At 35.9% G+C, this 18475-nt stretch overlaps 1 protein-coding gene across 1 annotated transcript in view; it reads left to right on the top strand.

Moving 5' to 3' along the window:
- TAFA2 (TAFA chemokine like family member 2) overlaps nt 1-6656 on the top strand; it is a 183942-nt gene extending 177286 nt beyond the window's left edge. The window contains exon 5 of the mRNA XM_085323797.1: nt 6457-6656. Coding sequence (XP_085179923.1) covers nt 6457-6543 — 87 coding nt within the window. The 3' untranslated portion in view covers nt 6544-6656. The remainder of the gene's footprint in view (nt 1-6456) is intronic.
- The last annotated feature ends 11819 nt before the right edge of the window (nt 6657-18475 follow it).

Genomic DNA, 18475 nt, shown 5'->3' with positions numbered 1-18475 from the left:
GTATATTTATCTACATTCCAAATCCAAATCTGCTTTCCAAATCAATACCAGAGATAGACGACTAGTGTGAAAAATAACAGGAATATTGCCAGGATGGAGAGAAATCCATACTCAGAGTGTTTATCTACATTCCAGAACAATATTGGAGAGAGCCTGAAGTCAGATATTTGTAATATTCCGTTTAATATAATTTCGCATTATGGCATCCAGAGTTTAAATAAGCTAAAAATTGAATGTCATTCTTGGAAGAGGAGAAGCTAGACCATCCAAACACACCAACTGGCCRTGTGTGAAGCCAAATGGTGAATTCTGCTACTCTGAGTCAATGCAGTCCTGTTGCTATTGATACTGTTTATATTTTTATCCTATATTCCTCTTTCTCACTTAGAGATGCTGGATTGTTTTTAAATTAATTACAGCTGCTGATAGCAGAGGCAGTAATTTTATTTATATTTTAATTTATAAAATGTGTTGTTCATAACTCTTTCAGCATGAAAGAATGAAAGTACTTCCATTAGCTTTCTTTTAGCAGTGCTTTGCTAAGGAGGCCAGAGGAAGAGAGCTAAAGCCAATGGTAATTACCAAGATTCTCAGCACCAGGAGTCAGCATTAAGGATGTCCCAACTGCTACATGTGCTGTCAAAATCGCAATAAGACAACACAATAAAAAGGGATAAAATATGTTGCTGGATAAGAAAAGAAAAGGAAATTTATTGTGAAAGTAAGCCTGATATTAGCATCAGCAGTGCAGCTATGTTAGGTGTTGTTCTGTGCTTCTTTGTATCAGCAGCAGATGCAGCGGCACTTTAACCAGCAGCAGAAGGAGAAAGTGGAATGAGTATTGCTGTTTGTCCTGCCAAGGTTGGGAAGAAATATTGTCATTGTGGTAGCCTCTTCTCTCGCTTCTTTATTTTTCTTCCTTCTTCCAGGCTTTTCAGAAACAACCGTAGTGATGATGTATAATTAGAATAATCAAAATTTCATAGTATGAGCATTATATGTAGTACTTTCTAGAATGTTTCTGGTAGGCCAGATGTATGGTAGTTGTGGTCTGTCCATGCTAATATGGCTATGCATTTCTCACATGACATTTTTCATTGTAAAACTACTACTGACCTCCATCACATGAAACAGTTCTCCTTTTGCTTTGACTGTTGTGAAACTTGACATACTGACAGTGCAAAACATTSATCTGCCAGGTGTTAGTAGTAAATAATTACAGAAATAGCTTCTCCTAATATTGTTTAAGTACTAAATAAACCAATTCATTATAAAACTACTTCTCTTCGGAGCCTCTGTCTATAGACTCTTCACCTAGTACCTTAATTTCTGGTGAAGATTTATAGGAACAATACGCATATGCGTACAGTGTCTAGCAACACTTTGTGGTTTATGAAAAATGATGTGGTCACAGTACAAGCAAGCGTACAGACTATAGTAAAATACTAGCCATGGAAAAGAGAGATTGTACTGTACGACAATCTCTCCATTGCTTTGGACTCTCTTTCCAAGCCTATGGCTAATCTGTCACTAGAAGAAATTTGCAGCTGTCTCGACGTGTTTCTCATTGCTACCTCAGAGACCCGCTGTGTCCAATCTGTCATTAAAATAGCAGTATATATGTATTTAAACATTTTCACAGTATGTACACATTTTTATAAAAATATATACACATTATAGGGGGCAGCTCAACTGGGAATGGAAATAGGATGAAATTTCCTGGGTCAAGTTAGCTTCTTCTGTTRGTCAGAAATTATTGCCCTGATCTACCATCATAATTCTTTCATAYTGAAACTTTCTATTTCTTTGTTGGACATTTAAACACTACTCTTTGGGGACATTTAGGCACTTTGATGAAAATAGCTAGCATCCCTTGCCAACCCATGTTACAGTTTTCTAAGTGTACCTCTGAACGAAGTTTGAATGGTTCATCAATATTCAGGGACTATGCAATTCACTGAATCTCAAAAAAATAGCTGCTATTTACCAAATTTACTTCTTTACTGTGAAGTGTGCATAGCTAGTTCCAGCCTTTGAAAAAGTTCCTGTCACAAGTCTATTTATTATGGGAGTTTAGCCCTACAGTTTAATGATAATCATTTATAGGTCACAGAAATCTAGACTAGTCACAGTCTTTGTGCCAAAGGCAGACTTTTACAAAAAAATCATAAGTCAAGGGGCCTAATAATCAAAAGGACTAAAAGAAGAAGGGAATCAAGGCAGTGGRAGTATTCTATCATGCTATGCAGATGCTCTGAAGCAGAAGTAACAGTTCAGTACTAAACTTTTACATTACCACATGACCCTAAATGCAGAAAATCCAAATCATGTRTGAAATTAAATACAAAGTTCTTTAGAGATATACTTGAATGCCAGAAAAGCAAAAATTACCATTCCAGTGCTGTCTAGCTGACATGCTGGACCTGATTTCCAAYTTGGTCTTAATTTGTTCTTTCATTTCATACTCACCATAAATATATATGCTATAARTATAGCATAAATATGGATTGACTTTAGGAATTTTTGTTCTGATTGTCAGGTGGAACAAGGATCTCATTCCAAATCCTTTGAACTTTGGAAAACAAGAAGTCTCTTGGACTCCAAAAGATTTTGAAATAGGCCCATAAAACCACGAAAGTTGAAAAAATACGGGCATTTTGACTTTTAATTGTGAAATATTATAGGCAAATTCACAGAATGCAAAGTGCAGAAAAAATTTCTAGGAAGGTCAAGATAACCCAAACATTCAACACCCAAGCAAATTTTCAATATCAAATTTTGTTTCATTCATTTCTGGCTTTCAGAGTCTTATGGATACTGATATTAAAGACTGAAAAGAAGAAAGAAGGGACTTGTTAATATTACTTGAAAGAAAATGATTTCTAGACACAGGATAGCATTATTATTTTTTTAATTAGAAGCTTTTGCCTAGAAGTTTTACAATTTGCCCTRACTAGTTTTCACCCCAGCTGCATTTCCTTGCGATTACAGTAGGTCTTGATACTAGCTATTCAGAAGGGTCCCTCTTTATTTATTTTTTTTTTATGAGAAGACATAATGTACAAATCATGAGAAATGAAATGTATTGTTTGTATATTTTTATGAAGGAATAGCTTTTCCTAAGGTAAGATTGCATCCATTGTAAAATATTATGTTATTTTCTGCAGAACCTGAAAACTGATGGGATTACTCCGAAATCAAAAGAAAATATTTCTGTAATGTTCAAAGAAAAACATAAATGGATTTCAGTTGCATGTCATTAATTGGTGATTTTTACAAGCATTACTTTCTTCCACATGAAAATCATCCACTCCATCAGTCCAGCCAAGAGGTTTTCTGCCTTTGTCCCAAAAGATTCCACTTGTGATTTTCCTTTTCTTTTTTTCTTTTGAGTTTTACCTTTTCTGGCATGTTTGAGGTACTGCCCTCATGTCTGGAGAATATTTTCAGCTTCTATGATGGAAAGTAAAATGGGTTCTGAAGGCTCTATGTAAATTTTTGGTTTCTTCCACTTCTCCATTAAGTGGAAAAGGCCCAACACTGAAAAAAAAAGAGGTTTCTGCACTCATTTGCAACTCCATTTTCTACCAGTCTCTTGCCCTTTTGCAGGTATAATAGGACAGTTCTTTGAATATCCAGTGGTCCTTTTTATTTTTCTCAGGAAATCCTAATGAGCTTCTAACACCTCATTAGCTACAGCATAGGAAGATGACATACAAATGCCAGAATCATGCTAGCATGCTCTAAAACTAGAGCTGCTTCTTGTCTCACTTCCCCTGTGATCTCTGAGGGCTTCTTTGGATCAGTTCTGCAAGTCAGTCATGATACCTTTCAGCTGAGAGAGACTTAGGCATTCTGAAATCTCACATTATCACAACCTAAATAGTAGCCTCTTTCCATGGGTTTTTGGCACAGGGAAGAGAGGAAATGGGTAATGGATAATATCAATCAGAGAATGTCAGTCATACTGACATTCAAAGTTACTCACAACAATCCAGGTTACTCACAGTTGCCAGTGAAGGAGTGAAAAACTCTAAAACTAATTGGAATTAGATTCCTCAGTTTTTCTTCCTTGAAGAACAAAGTGAATGTGCTAGTAGATCTTACTTGTTTCTCCTTAAGAATAATGGTGATTGTCCTGTCCTGTCTGAGAACTACTCAAAATGAAGCAAAAAAAAAAAAAAAAAAAAGTTTCAGGCAAGAATAAGTGGAAGATTGATGCCTAAGACTACATTAAAAAAGAAGAGGAGCAACATGAAACCATTTGCATAAAACTTCCAAAATTGTTCATGCTTCCATACTATTTTTCCACGTTGGTGAAGACTATGTTCATCTTAGGAAAAACACTGCTGTTGCAGATAGGCTCCAAAAGACTTTATATATTCTGTAAAATGGACTGAACTTTCCTCCACTGATTAGCATCTGCAGATGATGTCTTCAGAGATCCCACAGTCCTGACTGTCATTCAGCCTATAATGAGGAATCTCATAGAACTTTTAACACTGAGATACCAGGTAAAGCTATAGAATATCTGTTTTGCTGTGGCTTCTCTATATGATGTGGCCTGCTTGGATGATATGACCTGCAGCATGGATATGATCTCAAGGAGACAACGGACTGTGTCTAACCAACCTGTATCTACAAACTCAGTATGAATAATAGATTCAAGTATTGTGATGGAGCTGCATTTTTAAGAGGTCCCAAACATTTTTGCTTCTTCCAGTTTTAGAATGCCAGAAAATAYCTTGCTGATGCCAGCCAGAAGAACAACAGTTTTTTCCTTCATCATGACTTAAAGCTTTTTGGCTCAGGAACATGTTCCTGCCAAAAGAAGACTGAAGGATTTTACCCCTTCTTGTGCTSTTACCAATTTAGGCATATTCATCACAGAAAAATCTCAGTAATTGGCATTCTAGAATTTTGAGATCATGCTGTCCTGCCTCCTTGTCATCTTTTCTGAGTGAYCTTAGAAAAGGAGAGCATACCAAATTTATCGTCTTCAAGGCATCATTCTAATTCCATTAGTCAATAATTTTTGTTCAATAATTTCAAAGTCCAAAACAGGAGCAGGACAGTGCAACTTGCCAGAGTTGAAACAGACTACTTGAAAAGCCAATTTATTTTGGAGAATAGTTCAAGAGATTGCCATTCAAGAGTCCTTTTTCTCCATCTTGACCTTAAATCACRGCATCATTGATACTTACATCCCTGAAATTTGAAGACAATAACCTTCAGAGCCTTTCAGCCTTTCCTTCRTTTCTCCATATTTTAAAACATCAGCATCTAGTTATGATTAGCTATTCTGGTTCAGTCATACATATCTTGCCCTGGGATATGTCCTGGTCAGAAGACAACGAGAAGAAGCAAGTATGAGGAGGAATGGCAATATTCTTTAAGAAATAGAAGTTAAATTRAATAGTAAAGTAGATTATCAATACATTTTCTGTAGTTCATTTTTCTTGTAGAAAAGATACGTCTTTTCTGTGTACTGTGAAATCCAAAATCGTCTCAAGATGATTCCCAGGGAACAGGGGTTAAAGAAAGTTCTAACTTCCCCATGGAAATCTCTGTAAAACTCAAGCAAGAAGACATTTCTACTAAGTTAAGCAATAATGGTGATGACTTCTATCAGTTTATCACGGTTCAAAAAATCTATATAGATGGATCATGGTAGACRCCAGGGAATGGCATCAAGCTACTATTTTCTGCAGTAAAGCACATCGTATTGTGCTATGACAAACATTTCCAAGAATGCTACAGGAACTCATGACCATATATGTCAGAAACACATAAAGAGTGAAATTTTGTCTCTACTGCTCACAACTTCAAAGACGGATGATGGATTTGCTCTCTGTTTTATTTTCTGTTATGCTTCTTGAGCTAACAGTACTGGTTTTTCTCTTTCCTTCTTTTTCTRTAGTGACCAAGATGACTAGACCTATTAGTTGGAATGAGCAACCATAATCTGGACTACTTCATAGTGATCCAGACTTTACATATTTTTCCCTAAGCAGTGAGGAATCCTCCTAATTGCTCATCTAAGCTAGCTTTTAAGTGAATAGCCCTTCAGTCTTCCTTTTCCCTACTTTATTAAAACTTGAGATAGAGTGACAGGGATTTTTTCTGTAATATTCCAGATCTTCCATCTTTCATCTTTTTCCTTTGTGTATTAGAGTGATGGTGTGATGGGTACTCATACTGGAGAAAATTAAAATTAGATGCTCTTAAAATAATTTTATGTTCTCTAAGTGAGTACCCACTACTCTGTCAGCCCCCRCTACTTTGTCTAGGATTTTTCCAAGCATAGTGAAGTCTTTTCTTCCTTTGGAGATGCTAAATGGATCAAAAAATAGAGGAAAATGATCAAAACGTTTCAAGTTGCTGACTGATTCATTGTTTTTAAACATTTTTTTCCTGCCAGGATATTGCTCTACTGCTTTCTAACGTGTTTTGTAGTTCTGTTATATTCCCTCAGCTATGACAGTATTGCTGGAGCCAAATGTGAGTGCACTATCTCAAAAAGCCAGCAGTGGGAGCTGGTAAGAAAGTGGGGAAAAATCATCAGAGGAATCTCTGAAGCTTGGGACAAAGGCAGAAAATACATCAGTACTGCACTAACAGAGCAGCAGGTACCCTCATAGAGAAGATAAAATTACAGGTAAGGAAAGAATTATGTTTCTATTTTGGTCTCRTCCAAATGGCTTATCACTCTCTCTTCAAAATCCCTCGAAAAATAGTGCATTACAAACATACGAAGCAAATAGATCAAAGATGTAATGATTTTTTTTACTGGGGATAACTAGAAGCTTAGTCTTATCCTTGTCTCTGGAAAAATACATTAAAATATCAAATACATTATGTCTATTAGCCAATTTAAAACCTTAACCTAGTTTTAAAACACCTAGGGTTTTTTTTTTTGTTTGTTTGTTTGTTTGTTTTTAGAATATTAGACAGAGGAAATCACTTCTTATAGGTTTACCTTTCCAATAAGAATAACTATAGTTTTTTCTTTAGGTAAGTGAGGTGGGATTAARCTGAAAAGGTAAGGACTATGTTCCCATCTCTGCCTCTCCTTTTACTTTCTCACAGTTGACAGGGTAGTATGACTCTTTATTTAGCGTCCGTTTCCCCATCTTTCAAAAGGAAAGAGGCTACCTTTATCTCCCATTTGAGATGACTAGATGGAAGAAGTGCTGTACAAGTGAAGAAAATTACAGTTATTTAATTAACTGTCTTGCAGTCTTTTATGTTGTGATGCTTCAGCCCCAATATGGAGTTGTGATCACCACAAAAACTACAAGAGGATATTCTTGCCTGAATTTCTACAGTTACTACCTGTCACAGAGAGTAAATTAAGGTTTATGTTTACCTCTTTTTTACTTAAAACTCTCTTGTCTAAAAATGTTGAATTTTTGTAGTGTTAAAACAGTTCTACCATAAACATTTCTCAGCTAAGTCATGGAAGCGCTGAGACATTCTAGGTATCGTCCTGAATAATGTGCATTCTAGTGGCATCCCTTTGGAAGAGAATAATAATGAAGTACATTGGAAAGCCTAATGAATTAGATTTAGGCTTGACATAACTCATGTGTCTTCATCAAAGATACACTATGATAATTGTTCTAGTGAGTTGTGGTCAATTAAATTCATTTTGTAAACTATAGAATTCAAGGAAATATGAATCCAGACCCATACTTATTTATTTTATAGTATTTAAATGTGCAGAGACTTTATAAAAGCAACAAGTTACTGAAGTTATGAGCCACAGCCTAATCTTGTAATAGATGTTTCTAATGATCTAAGTTAAAAAGTCTAAAGAAAGATAAAATAAAAATAAAAATCTTTTCATAGCATTGTTTAAATAAAAATAAGCAAACTTTTGAAAAGCTGTGCWCTCCTTTTTGAAAATGATCATTATCAGCATGTCCAAAGCCAGTACCATACGTATAAATAAGGAACTAGCTGCATAAGTTCAGTGTTGTCTTTTGAAATRTGTCATCTGTTATTTTATGGTAGTTCCAATAACCTACTAACAATAGTAATAATTCTAAGTAGAGTTCTCATTAGAATGCTTCCGTCTTTCAAACTTTACACCATTGTTGTGTTTTTACTTTAAACGTATATAGGAAGAACACATCGATTCTTTCATTTAGCTGAAAACAAATTCTGACTTTATGCCTTTTTTCTATACCACAGGTCTATCCATGGACTGATTTTCAAAGAGCTTTGCAAATATTGTTTATCATAATTAAAGATTGTTGATATGCTTGGACAAAATTTGTTTTTGGTGACAGATTAATGAGTTTTTGGTGTCAAATCAATGAGTTTGTTAAACTTGAATATGTTTAAACATTTCCCTTGAGATTACTGTTATTGTGTGTTCGTTTTTTTTTTTTCCTTGAAAACATGCTCTTTTGGTAAGAGAAGTTGCTCTGATTCTAAAATATGTTCTGTACTTTTCCTTGTAAGTTAAAGAAAATTCCATCAATCCCTGTTTCGTTTTCTGTAACTAATTCGGTAACAGTGTAGTACTTGACATGTGTTTGTTTCTTAGGCAAACGTGTAAAACTCTTCAAGTCCGAATGGAGAAGTAGAAAAAGGAGGTTTCTGCTGTGCCTGATGACAATTTTTGATTTTTCCACACACACAAAATATTCTGGCTCCACGTTGGAGCACTAGTTGTGATGAATCCTAATCTTGGTCGGATTCTAAGGAAGGGCCAGACGTTCGTTGAGGAACAAAGAGTCAAACCACTCCAGAAAATGTGTTCCAGCCCTGGTTTATTACTCACAGAGCAGCAGGTGTGTACAAATACAGGTTTACACAGTATTAACAGGAATTGTTGTACCTAACTCTTCATTGTAGTTACTTAGTTTGCTGCAGATGCCCAGGAATCGTGCGTTATTTGAGCAGAGCTTCAGGAGGTTGGTGCAAGAGATTCTGCACTGCGCTGCTAAGCAGCCTCGGTGTGTCAATCAGATGCTTCTGGGAGCCTTTAAAGGTCATTCTTCACTCACTCTCCTTTCAAAGGTAGACCCAATTCATGACCTAAGTATACTCACTGTTGCAGGAAAGCTCTGGAGAGGTGAACAGAGCTTAAAAAGAAGTACGTCTTGGTATGTCCACTTAGGTGTTGTTTATAGTCATAGCTCAAAGCTCAGCATTGTGTACTGGATTTATCAAAACTCAGGAAACAGTTGGAAAAAGGGAATTTCCACTATATTCTTAAGATATGGTAGATATCTTAAAACCATGTTTAAGACACAAGACTGCCATTTTCAGAAATGTATGTCATGCTGTCAAACGTATTTTGCTTTCTATTTTTCTAGTCCCACATTTAAGATCATTTGGCATGTGCCTGTCAGAAATGGAGCAAGTGGAAAGCACAATTTACATTTTATTGCCCTTTTAGTTTTTACCTATTAACACTGATTTTATAGGCCTGCATTCTTTAACATCAAAARTCTCCCACTGAAATTGTTAAGAGTAGTGGGTAAACTTGGAATACAGAATTATACCTCAAATTGAATTGTGTGAACTTTTTCAATATGTTTGTTGAATCCTTAATGCAAATTCCTAAGCACAGGAGTTAGCAMAAATATAATTCTGATAAGTCATAGTGTGATAAAAGTATTAAAAAATTAGAAGCTTTAGAATCTTGTTTTATCAAAAGCATCAAAAACGTTTGAATCATTGAACTGTATTGGGAAATGTTCAGTTTAATTAATAAAATGAGTTAGAAATGATAACTAAAGGACAGATCTGAGGATCTAGAATTCTAAATTGCTCTGTTATCAGCTTGGGAACTTGCTTAAAGTAACACTTTTCATACTGAAATACCTAAAGTATAATTAAAGAAAAATTTACAGCTCTTGAGCCTTATTTTCAGAAGCAAGGTAGGGTCAAAGTTTTATGGGCAGGAATGAAACATTTAAAGACTTTTGAAAAACTTGTCTGTCAGTACATAAACCTCACTGAAARGACTCTGTATAATTATTAAATATCTATTTTCAAAACTACTCACAGATCACTCAAATTTTGCCTGCTGTCATTAGCCCAAGTCAAATAGCAGTATGTAATACTGAAAAGGCAGCCTATTTCTCAACTCACAGTTCTCTGCTACAGTTATCTGCATCAAGCTTATCCTGGAAATACGTTTCAATGCCTGTAACCTTTYCCAAAACTTTGCAAGAGTTTCTTGTGCACTTAGAAACTTAGTTATCAACCACAGACACCCAAATCCACATCTATTACTGTAGAGTGACTATGAATCCTATTAAAGAAGTGTCCCTAACAGCTCTTTGCTCCAGCTTCTCCACTTTAGAAAATACAGAATTCTCAAGCTTTGAGGATATCGTGAGCCTGTCTTTTTTAACGTTTGCAAAACACTTTTGAGAATTACAGCTGGAAAGTATTAGAGAAGTACAAAATCATTGTGTTTTATGAGCAAGCACTTTCCAAGAYTGCAAGTTGATCTGTTTCAGTGGATAAACTTGCACAAGCAGCAATGCAAACTGTCACTTGTTTTCACAAACCACATATGAATGATAGTGCCTGGCAAACACACTGTACAGATTTTGAAATTCAAAAAGATAGTGTGCTTCCATCTGTTCAAAAGATTCATTTGCAATCTAGACCTTTATTTGCAGAGGGCAAGAGAGGAAAAAAAGCCGCTGACAGATGTTTGTTTCTGGTTATGTGGACCCTTCTGTTTCTGCACTGTGATACTCGTATTAGGTTTTCAGCACCAGAACAAAGTTATTTCTCTCACAGAAATGCACAACCGGCGTAGCCCTCTTCAGTTGCTCTTTCCTTCCCTACTAGGAAAGATTTGCTAAAGAATTACTTTGTTCACTCAGTTTTATTAACTTCATGGTGCTCTGTTGATGCATGCTATGAGAATCTAAAAATAAAGGCAGAAAGTGGAAGGAATTGTGTTATGTACGAATATGTACAAATAAGGGTTGTATTGGCTGATCTGTACATCTTGAAGACAGTAGCCATCCACAGCTAAGCATTTTCATGTGTCTTTTTCATAAAGCATTATCAAAGAGAATCTTATAGCATTCCTTGTTTTAGCTTATCTAAGGCTGTCCATTGAAAAGATTTGTAGGACTCTTCTTATTTTTTAAGAAATCCCCTCATCATTATTGTTTTTGATAGGCCATTAAAAACTGACAGAAGAAAGCTTTGGGTTCCAAGGTATTTTCTTTGTCTCACAAACTTCCACTTAGCTCAGGATGAGTTATTAATTATTTTTAAATTCTTTCTGTCTTGTGTATCTCTGAAAAAGGACAGCTTTAAAGATTCTTGAGTATTCTGAGATATTCTGAGACAGGGCTTAGGCTATGACCATGCGCACAATCCTGTATGTTTGACAGAGCAATTCTAATTTAAGAGAGAAGACCAGCATTAAGTTCCTCCTGTTTCATGTATTTATTTATATTCTTTGGTGAACACCTGGATCAGAAGGTCCACCATACCTCTGAATCAAATGTAGAGGGAAAAAAAAAACTTGGCTTAAAAATTTCCCTCAGTCTGCATTTGCATTAATACATGATCCCAGTGGCATTATAATGGACTTCTCCCCAACACTCCCTCCGCTAATTCTATTGTTTGCTGGACAAGGGCATCTGTTCAATTGCAGGTTCCTAACTTTCAAGTACTTGACTTTGCAAACTGAAGAGTGTGTTTTAATATGGATTTTGTGCATGGTCTGTCTAAACATAGAAAAAAATCAAAAGAGCTGCCAGGCAAGAAATTAGTAATGTATGAAGTTGTATTATGAAATATTCCAGCACATGCTGATTTCAATATATTGTACATTGTTATCTATTTCCTTCTAACATCATTAAAAAGTAATTACAGTAATTAGGTGCCTCATTTACAAATATAAACTATTCTGTAGTTAGCAAATACATAGTGGTGTATTTGTCAGTGAAGAAATAGAAGATATGTGTTATATCTAATCTTGACCCTGTAACTCTGACGCTTGGAGCAAGGAGAGGTGTACTACTATTTAGAGAATATTCAATCAGCCATTCTTTATAGACTTAATTTTGCTCCCTTCCTCTACTTACGTGGAAAGAAGTCTTCAAGAAAAGTATCAGGCTGGGTTTTCTATGGGAAGGTATTCGGACAGGAGAGAGGGTGCCCTCCGTGGTATTCATCAGTTGTGGGGGTTTCACAGATGAGGACATTTTTCACCCGTAGTCAGCACCACTTGAATGAAGGCTGTCCAGAAAAAACTCTTGAGCTAGTAGCCTTTCTAGTAGGTTCCCTCTGAGGTCTCTTCATCGCTGGACACTCTGGGTTACACTGGCAAAAGTGTTCTACTCAAAAGCTGAATCAGTTTAACGAGTTAAAAAAAGAAAGAAAAAAGAAAAAAATGTGGAAAACTGCAGTTGTATTTAATTATATATTGTTGTTTTAAAATACAACAAATGAGTTCACATACAATTACAGCCAATTTACAGCAGCCACTCACCAATTTAAATTAAAAAGTCTGCAACTGCAGAGTAATTATGCTTTAATTGCACATTTAGTAGAAGAAAGTGAGGAGAGTCTAATGCGTTGTATTTATGATATAACAACCATGTGAAAAAATATATTAACATAAAGGAAGCAATTATGCTCCAAGTATGAACAAATTAATTCAAATCAATACCTAGAATACTTAAGGTGTTAGGTCTTTTTTCCATTTGTATTGCTCAGCAGCAGCAAAGTTAATTTTCATACATATTAATTATTAACTGAAAAATTGATGAGACCTGATTTGCTTCCATTCAGGATTCACTGTTCTCTTAGGATTTTAGAGATCAGAACATACTGCTATCAGTCCCTTTTTGCCTATTAAGGCCATTGACACAGTATCTTGCTTCCTAGCTGCTCAAAATGCACAGCTTTTATTATAGCCAGAATTAAGCATTTCTGAAAATAACATCGCTAGATATTAGCTAAAATTTCACTGCTTCTTTATGAAATTGCCTTTTCGTCTAAGAGGTCCATTCTCTCCTTAATGTGTGTGGATATATAACTTGCATTAATGCTAATGGCTGGTGTGTGCTTGCTTAACAAGTATTACCTTTCGGCGCAGAGGCAAATGTGGACCACTATGTGTGTTCCTCAGTGTTAGTGTGTGTGACCTGTGAGTTGAAAGAAAAAGACAGCAGGGGGAATAATACAAGTTCAGGCAAGGGAAAGCGGTTAAAAACTCCAATCATGTAATCGTAARAGAGAGGCCTGTGCAGCTTGTTTTCCTATACAGTCTGTATAAACATGATGAGCTGTGTATATGGTTAGACATCCACTATGCAGCAAAGATTTGAACAACTAACTGAAACTGTTTTTCTTYGTATCACCTGTTTATTCTGTGTAACAGTGCATGCTGCTTGTATATGGACTTTCTCACCATGCAGTTGTAGAGCTGCATTGGGGGCAGTTCAGGCCTGCAGATTATGATTTTACTGAATTTCCTCCTGACTTCACTGAGGAGAACACATTTGCACTTGCAAACAGCCATGTAACTGAGCACTCATGTATGTGTGAAAATGCTAGCTCCAGTTTATCATTGTAGCCGATGTGTTGAGGTGGGTGAACTGGATATTATAGAAATAATAGACTTCCTTGTCACATTTCTACTAGTTTCAAAAGATTTTGGTTTGTAAGCCTAACAATACAGAATCACCTTATCTACAACTTTGGGCTTAGTTTAATGCATRTGAGAAGTTGTGGTGTCATATGGGCAAAATGAATATTATCACAGATAATCTCATGTGAATTTTGCCAGAAAATCTGTCTCTTGGGAATATTTTCTGCCATTTTGCAACTCTGAKCCAGTTTAAATGGTGACCCACGAGGGAAGAAAGTGCTGCCACAAGGATATTTCTCTTCCTCTAGCAGGATGTGCTAGCCTGCTGTGCCAGGCAGCTTGATTCAGCTATAGAGTTTGGTTCAGCAGTAGCTTGAAGATTACCTGTGTTGTGAACTCTGAGGGCTAAAAGACCCCTGTATATGTTGCCTTTACTTTATGTGACTGGAAAGCTGCCAGTCTGTCTTTTCAGAAGCAAAGGTTTACTCAGTGTGTTTGTAGGCAGAGCAGATAATTCATGTGAGTCACTGAGGCTGCGCTTGTTCAGTTGTGCCTCTGAGGGACCTTCCTCTGGTTCTGCTTTGGTTCTGGTCTACTCCGTGGTGCAAAAATGTAAGATGCTTTGACCCTGCATGCATATGGCCTCTTTGGGAATCTCGCATCATTTGATCAGTCTTTGGTGCGCTTTGCATCAGTTGATTTACTAGAGTTTTATATGTGTATATCAAGTGAAGCTAATAAAAGTCCATCTGTAGATAGGTTCAGGAGATGTGTGTTTTACAATATGCRGCACAGTGGCACCGGGGTCCATGAGTAGAATTCCAGCGTGTTATAATAACACAAAGAATAAATAATGATAAGGTGCTGTGTCAGCCTTTTGAGCTTTGGTGCATAGCATAGAAATATGTTGCCTGATTTTTAAATTAATTCTTCATTATATTTTCAGGCAATCTTACACTACAGAAGAGGTCACATGAGACTGTTTCCAACAGCAAGAACAAAATAAAATAAGAGCAGTGTAATAAATAAACCTGTGTATCATAAAAATCACAAAGCACAATTTTATTATTGCCTTCTTAAGTGCAATTCCTAGAAACTACTTGGTGGAGAAGGCAAACTAAAGTAATGAACTCCTAGAACAGTCCTTTTAATATTCTGCTCAATGTTCCTGTTCTGCACAGCTGACAAGAGCGGTATGCAAATAGTTTTGCTGAGGGCAAAAGAATGTTTCATCATTAAGGAGCATGACCCTTCTCTCTGTGATCAAAATGAAAAACATATGCCCCTTGATGCCAGAAAGTGTTATTGTGACCGATCCAATGGGTTGTTCCTCAAGAGCTGGGATGGTGTCCCCTGATACAATTTGATATTAAAATGTTACATGATCATTAATTGTATCCACTGACACAGCAGAAATATTCCTTAAAGTTATACTTCTTTGATATGACAGATTTTTTTTTTTCCTTTTCATGTTTAAAATCCAAATCAGACACAGAGGAAGTCCAATTATGGTGAAATACTTTGTCTCTTGCTCTTTTGCTGTGGTCCTTCTGTTCCACACTTGTTTTATGTTAGCCTGGGTGAAACCACTCCAAGTGAACTTTTCGATCGTTATTCTATCCCTTGTGAATAACAGGGTATAGATCTATCTCATGTTTATGTATACATGCTCTTTGTCCTGTTTCCTCACTTGCTTATTGCTGCTAAAATGTATTTAGCCCTTAACAGGACATTGCATTTTAAAGTAGCATGCAAAGAAAAGAAGAATACATCTCCAGTTGCAGTCAATATTTAACTCAATTGCTAACATTTTAAAAGCATAGTTGTTAAGATACAAGTGTTCTAACACTGAAAAAAGATGAACATAATACTGACTGTTTTCTTGAATCCAGCACTTTTAACTTTTGTGGACTGGTAATCTGTGACTTTCAGATTTTTCTTATGAAATTTTTAAGCATGGTCGTATTTCAGTTTCTCCTTATCAGGTCCTATTCCAACAAAGCACTTCAACACACAATCTAAGCCAGGGAGCAACCAATCTAATACTACTGGGTATTTTTCACTTGTTTAAAAACACGTGAGAGAGCTTTGCTGGACAGAGATCTTGTATTTCAATCTCAGTTTCCAGTACTTCAAAAATAGATCCTCTATGTAAAGTTTTGATTTTCTGATTTTCTTTTTCTTTACAGGTAACCCGATAGCTAAAGACAAATCAAGTCAACCTCGAGGCTGATAACATTAAACACATCACACAGGGAATTTCATTCCTCCATGCAATTCTTGAAGTGAAATTTTATATTTTTGGGGTGTATCCTTCAGAATCAATTGTTTCAGTGAGAAACTGGCTTGTAATCAGCAACAGCCTCGAGACCAGATATACTGGAAAGTTACTGTGAACTTCTGTGTCACAAAGATTTCAACTGACTGAACTGTGTACACGTGTAAAATTGCACTTGTGGAGGAATTTGCAGCTGTAATCGCAAGGGGCGATATTCAAAAGGTGCGGAAAGACAGCAGTCTTTCAGATTCTCCGTTCCAGACTGGTCGCTTTTCATCTTGATCAAGTCAGCCTCCAAAATGTACTGGTTCCTTCTCTCTAAAATGAACCCTGGTCCAGCATTAAGAATGCTGGTGGACTGCATACTACTTTAATTAAATTTCTGTTGCAGAAATTGTCCTCTGGCATGGCACAGTTCTAGACGTTTTTATTTGTATTCTAATATTGAAGCTCTGAAAGGTACATATTTCAACATCTTGAAGTTACTTTTGTTATAGGAATGGAAATATATATCCATTGTTAATAATTACTGTTGACAAGTAATAGTTATCTGAATACATCAGTCATATTAGAATGTATAGTCAGATTGACATGTTTCCCTAAGGCTAACCAACTACTGCAGCTCTTTGGCAGTTAAAAAAGTTGTGGTCAAAACTCAATTACCACTTCCATTATAAGGCATTTTATACCTTTAAGATATACATTTCCATTTWGTTTGAAGGAGATGGATGTTCCTGCTATGTACTTTACTCTCCTAACCTTTAATTCTTTGAAATTCATGATAAACAGTCAAAGACACTCTTTTATCTCTTTTTATAAAGGTAGACAGGGAGTATGTATATGAGTTGTGCAATTCTGAAATTGGATGGTACTCATTCATATTTTTTTTTTTTATTAAAAATAAAATCTCCTGCTTGAACCCAAGTACTGTTGGATGCTTATGTAGATGTCTGCTCACACTGTTTGCTATAAAGGAAAAAGCGCTTACAGTCATCCAGTTCAGATTTTCTGATCCTTGCCAAAATCATTATCTCATGACAACATTTACTTTTTATTTTCTATTTCAGTAGCAATTTTTTGAACTTTGTGATGTGCTGTTCCATGAAAAAAATCCTCAATATTTAAAGGCCTTAAGCATCTATGAGCTTTTTTCTAAGTTATTACAGAATGTATAATTTTATAGTCCATTTAATGTATATTGTACCATCTGTAATATAGATACAACAGAGAGCTGGCAATTCCTTTTAGTGACACTGCATAAGCATCCTGACTGGAGAGGGTGAGAGAGTTCTGACTATTTGCTTTGGTGCACTGAAGTGAAAACCACACACACTTGATGGTAGTCAAAAATATATGGGGGCAAACTTATTTAAATGTCCTGTGTGGTTACCAGACTCTCAGCGAAAGAGGGAAACCCTGTTACCATTACAAGCCATTGACATGGCTAAGGAGTTATAAATTAAGTTCCATGATGGATGAACACCCTGGAGTGCTCTGTCTGTCACAGTATCCCCTGCTGTTCCAAAACCATTTCATTGCCTCTGCTGTATTATTGCACAGGAGAGCTTAAAATAAATGATTGTTGGGAATAAAATTGAGATGTATATTTTATCATTCTGCTGAGGAATAATCAAAGATGTTGGCAGAGAAAGATATTCTTTTCTGATTAAAATTTAATTAGGATAAACTGTAGCAGCAATTAGGTATCACAGAATTTTTGGATGGAATAATACTGTTTGGATTTGTGCTAACAGGAGGACGAGGTGGTAGCATCTTAAAGGGATTCTATGTTTGGGACAGTGCAAAGTATAAATGTGCTATTTTGTAAAATCTGAATATGGCCTCTCTTTGGTCAAAAATCTGCATCATGCTTCTCAATATTTGTTTTTTTTTTTGTTTCTTTGTTCTTAAACCAACATGGAAAAAACTGTATTATATACAAGTGTAACACATGCATATCAATAAGTGAAAATAAATGGATTTTCAAATATACCGAATAGATTATCTGCAGTAGATTAATGTTGTGAATATTCATAACAAGTGAATAAAATTGTGATATAAAATGGAGTCTGCTGTACAGATGTGTGCTTTGAAGATTTCTGTTCTGTTTACCCATGGAACAACAGATTTGTCTTCAATGAACAAGAATCACAAGGGTTATAATAATTTTGTATTTCTTCAGTAGAACTAGGAATATCTTTGACCATTTTGAGAGGTTCTTTTCCAAAAAAGAGAAAATGATGTATGGCACAACTGTTCTAGCAATGTTTTGGGAAATTCTGGTGGCCATACTGTTATTTTCAGATGAGGCTGAATAAAAATGTTGCTTTTCTTCACAGCAAGGAATCCTGAAAAAATCTGATTTAGATCTTCTAACTGGTAGCGGAATATTGTAGACATTCCTGAAGTGGTAACTTTCCAGTTTAATTTGTTGAATTTCTGTCTGGGAGCAAGCTGGGAACCATAGTTCAACTCTCTCTAGTACTCCTTCTGTCTCTGAAAATGGAGTTCAGGTGACCAGATTAGGTACAGAAATTCATGTTGTAGGCATATGGAGATGAATCCTGCCTCAGCTGCTGCTTGATTCCTTATATGCTCATTGCCAG

The sequence above is a fragment of the Rhea americana genome, unplaced genomic scaffold (assembly GCF_003343005.1).
Source record: "Rhea americana isolate MKP2758 unplaced genomic scaffold, rheAme1 scaffold_88, whole genome shotgun sequence".
Taxonomy (NCBI): Eukaryota; Metazoa; Chordata; class Aves; order Rheiformes; family Rheidae; genus Rhea; species Rhea americana.
The sequence above is the reverse complement of the archived record's forward strand: the minus strand, read 5'-3'. Positions and strand labels throughout refer to the sequence as shown.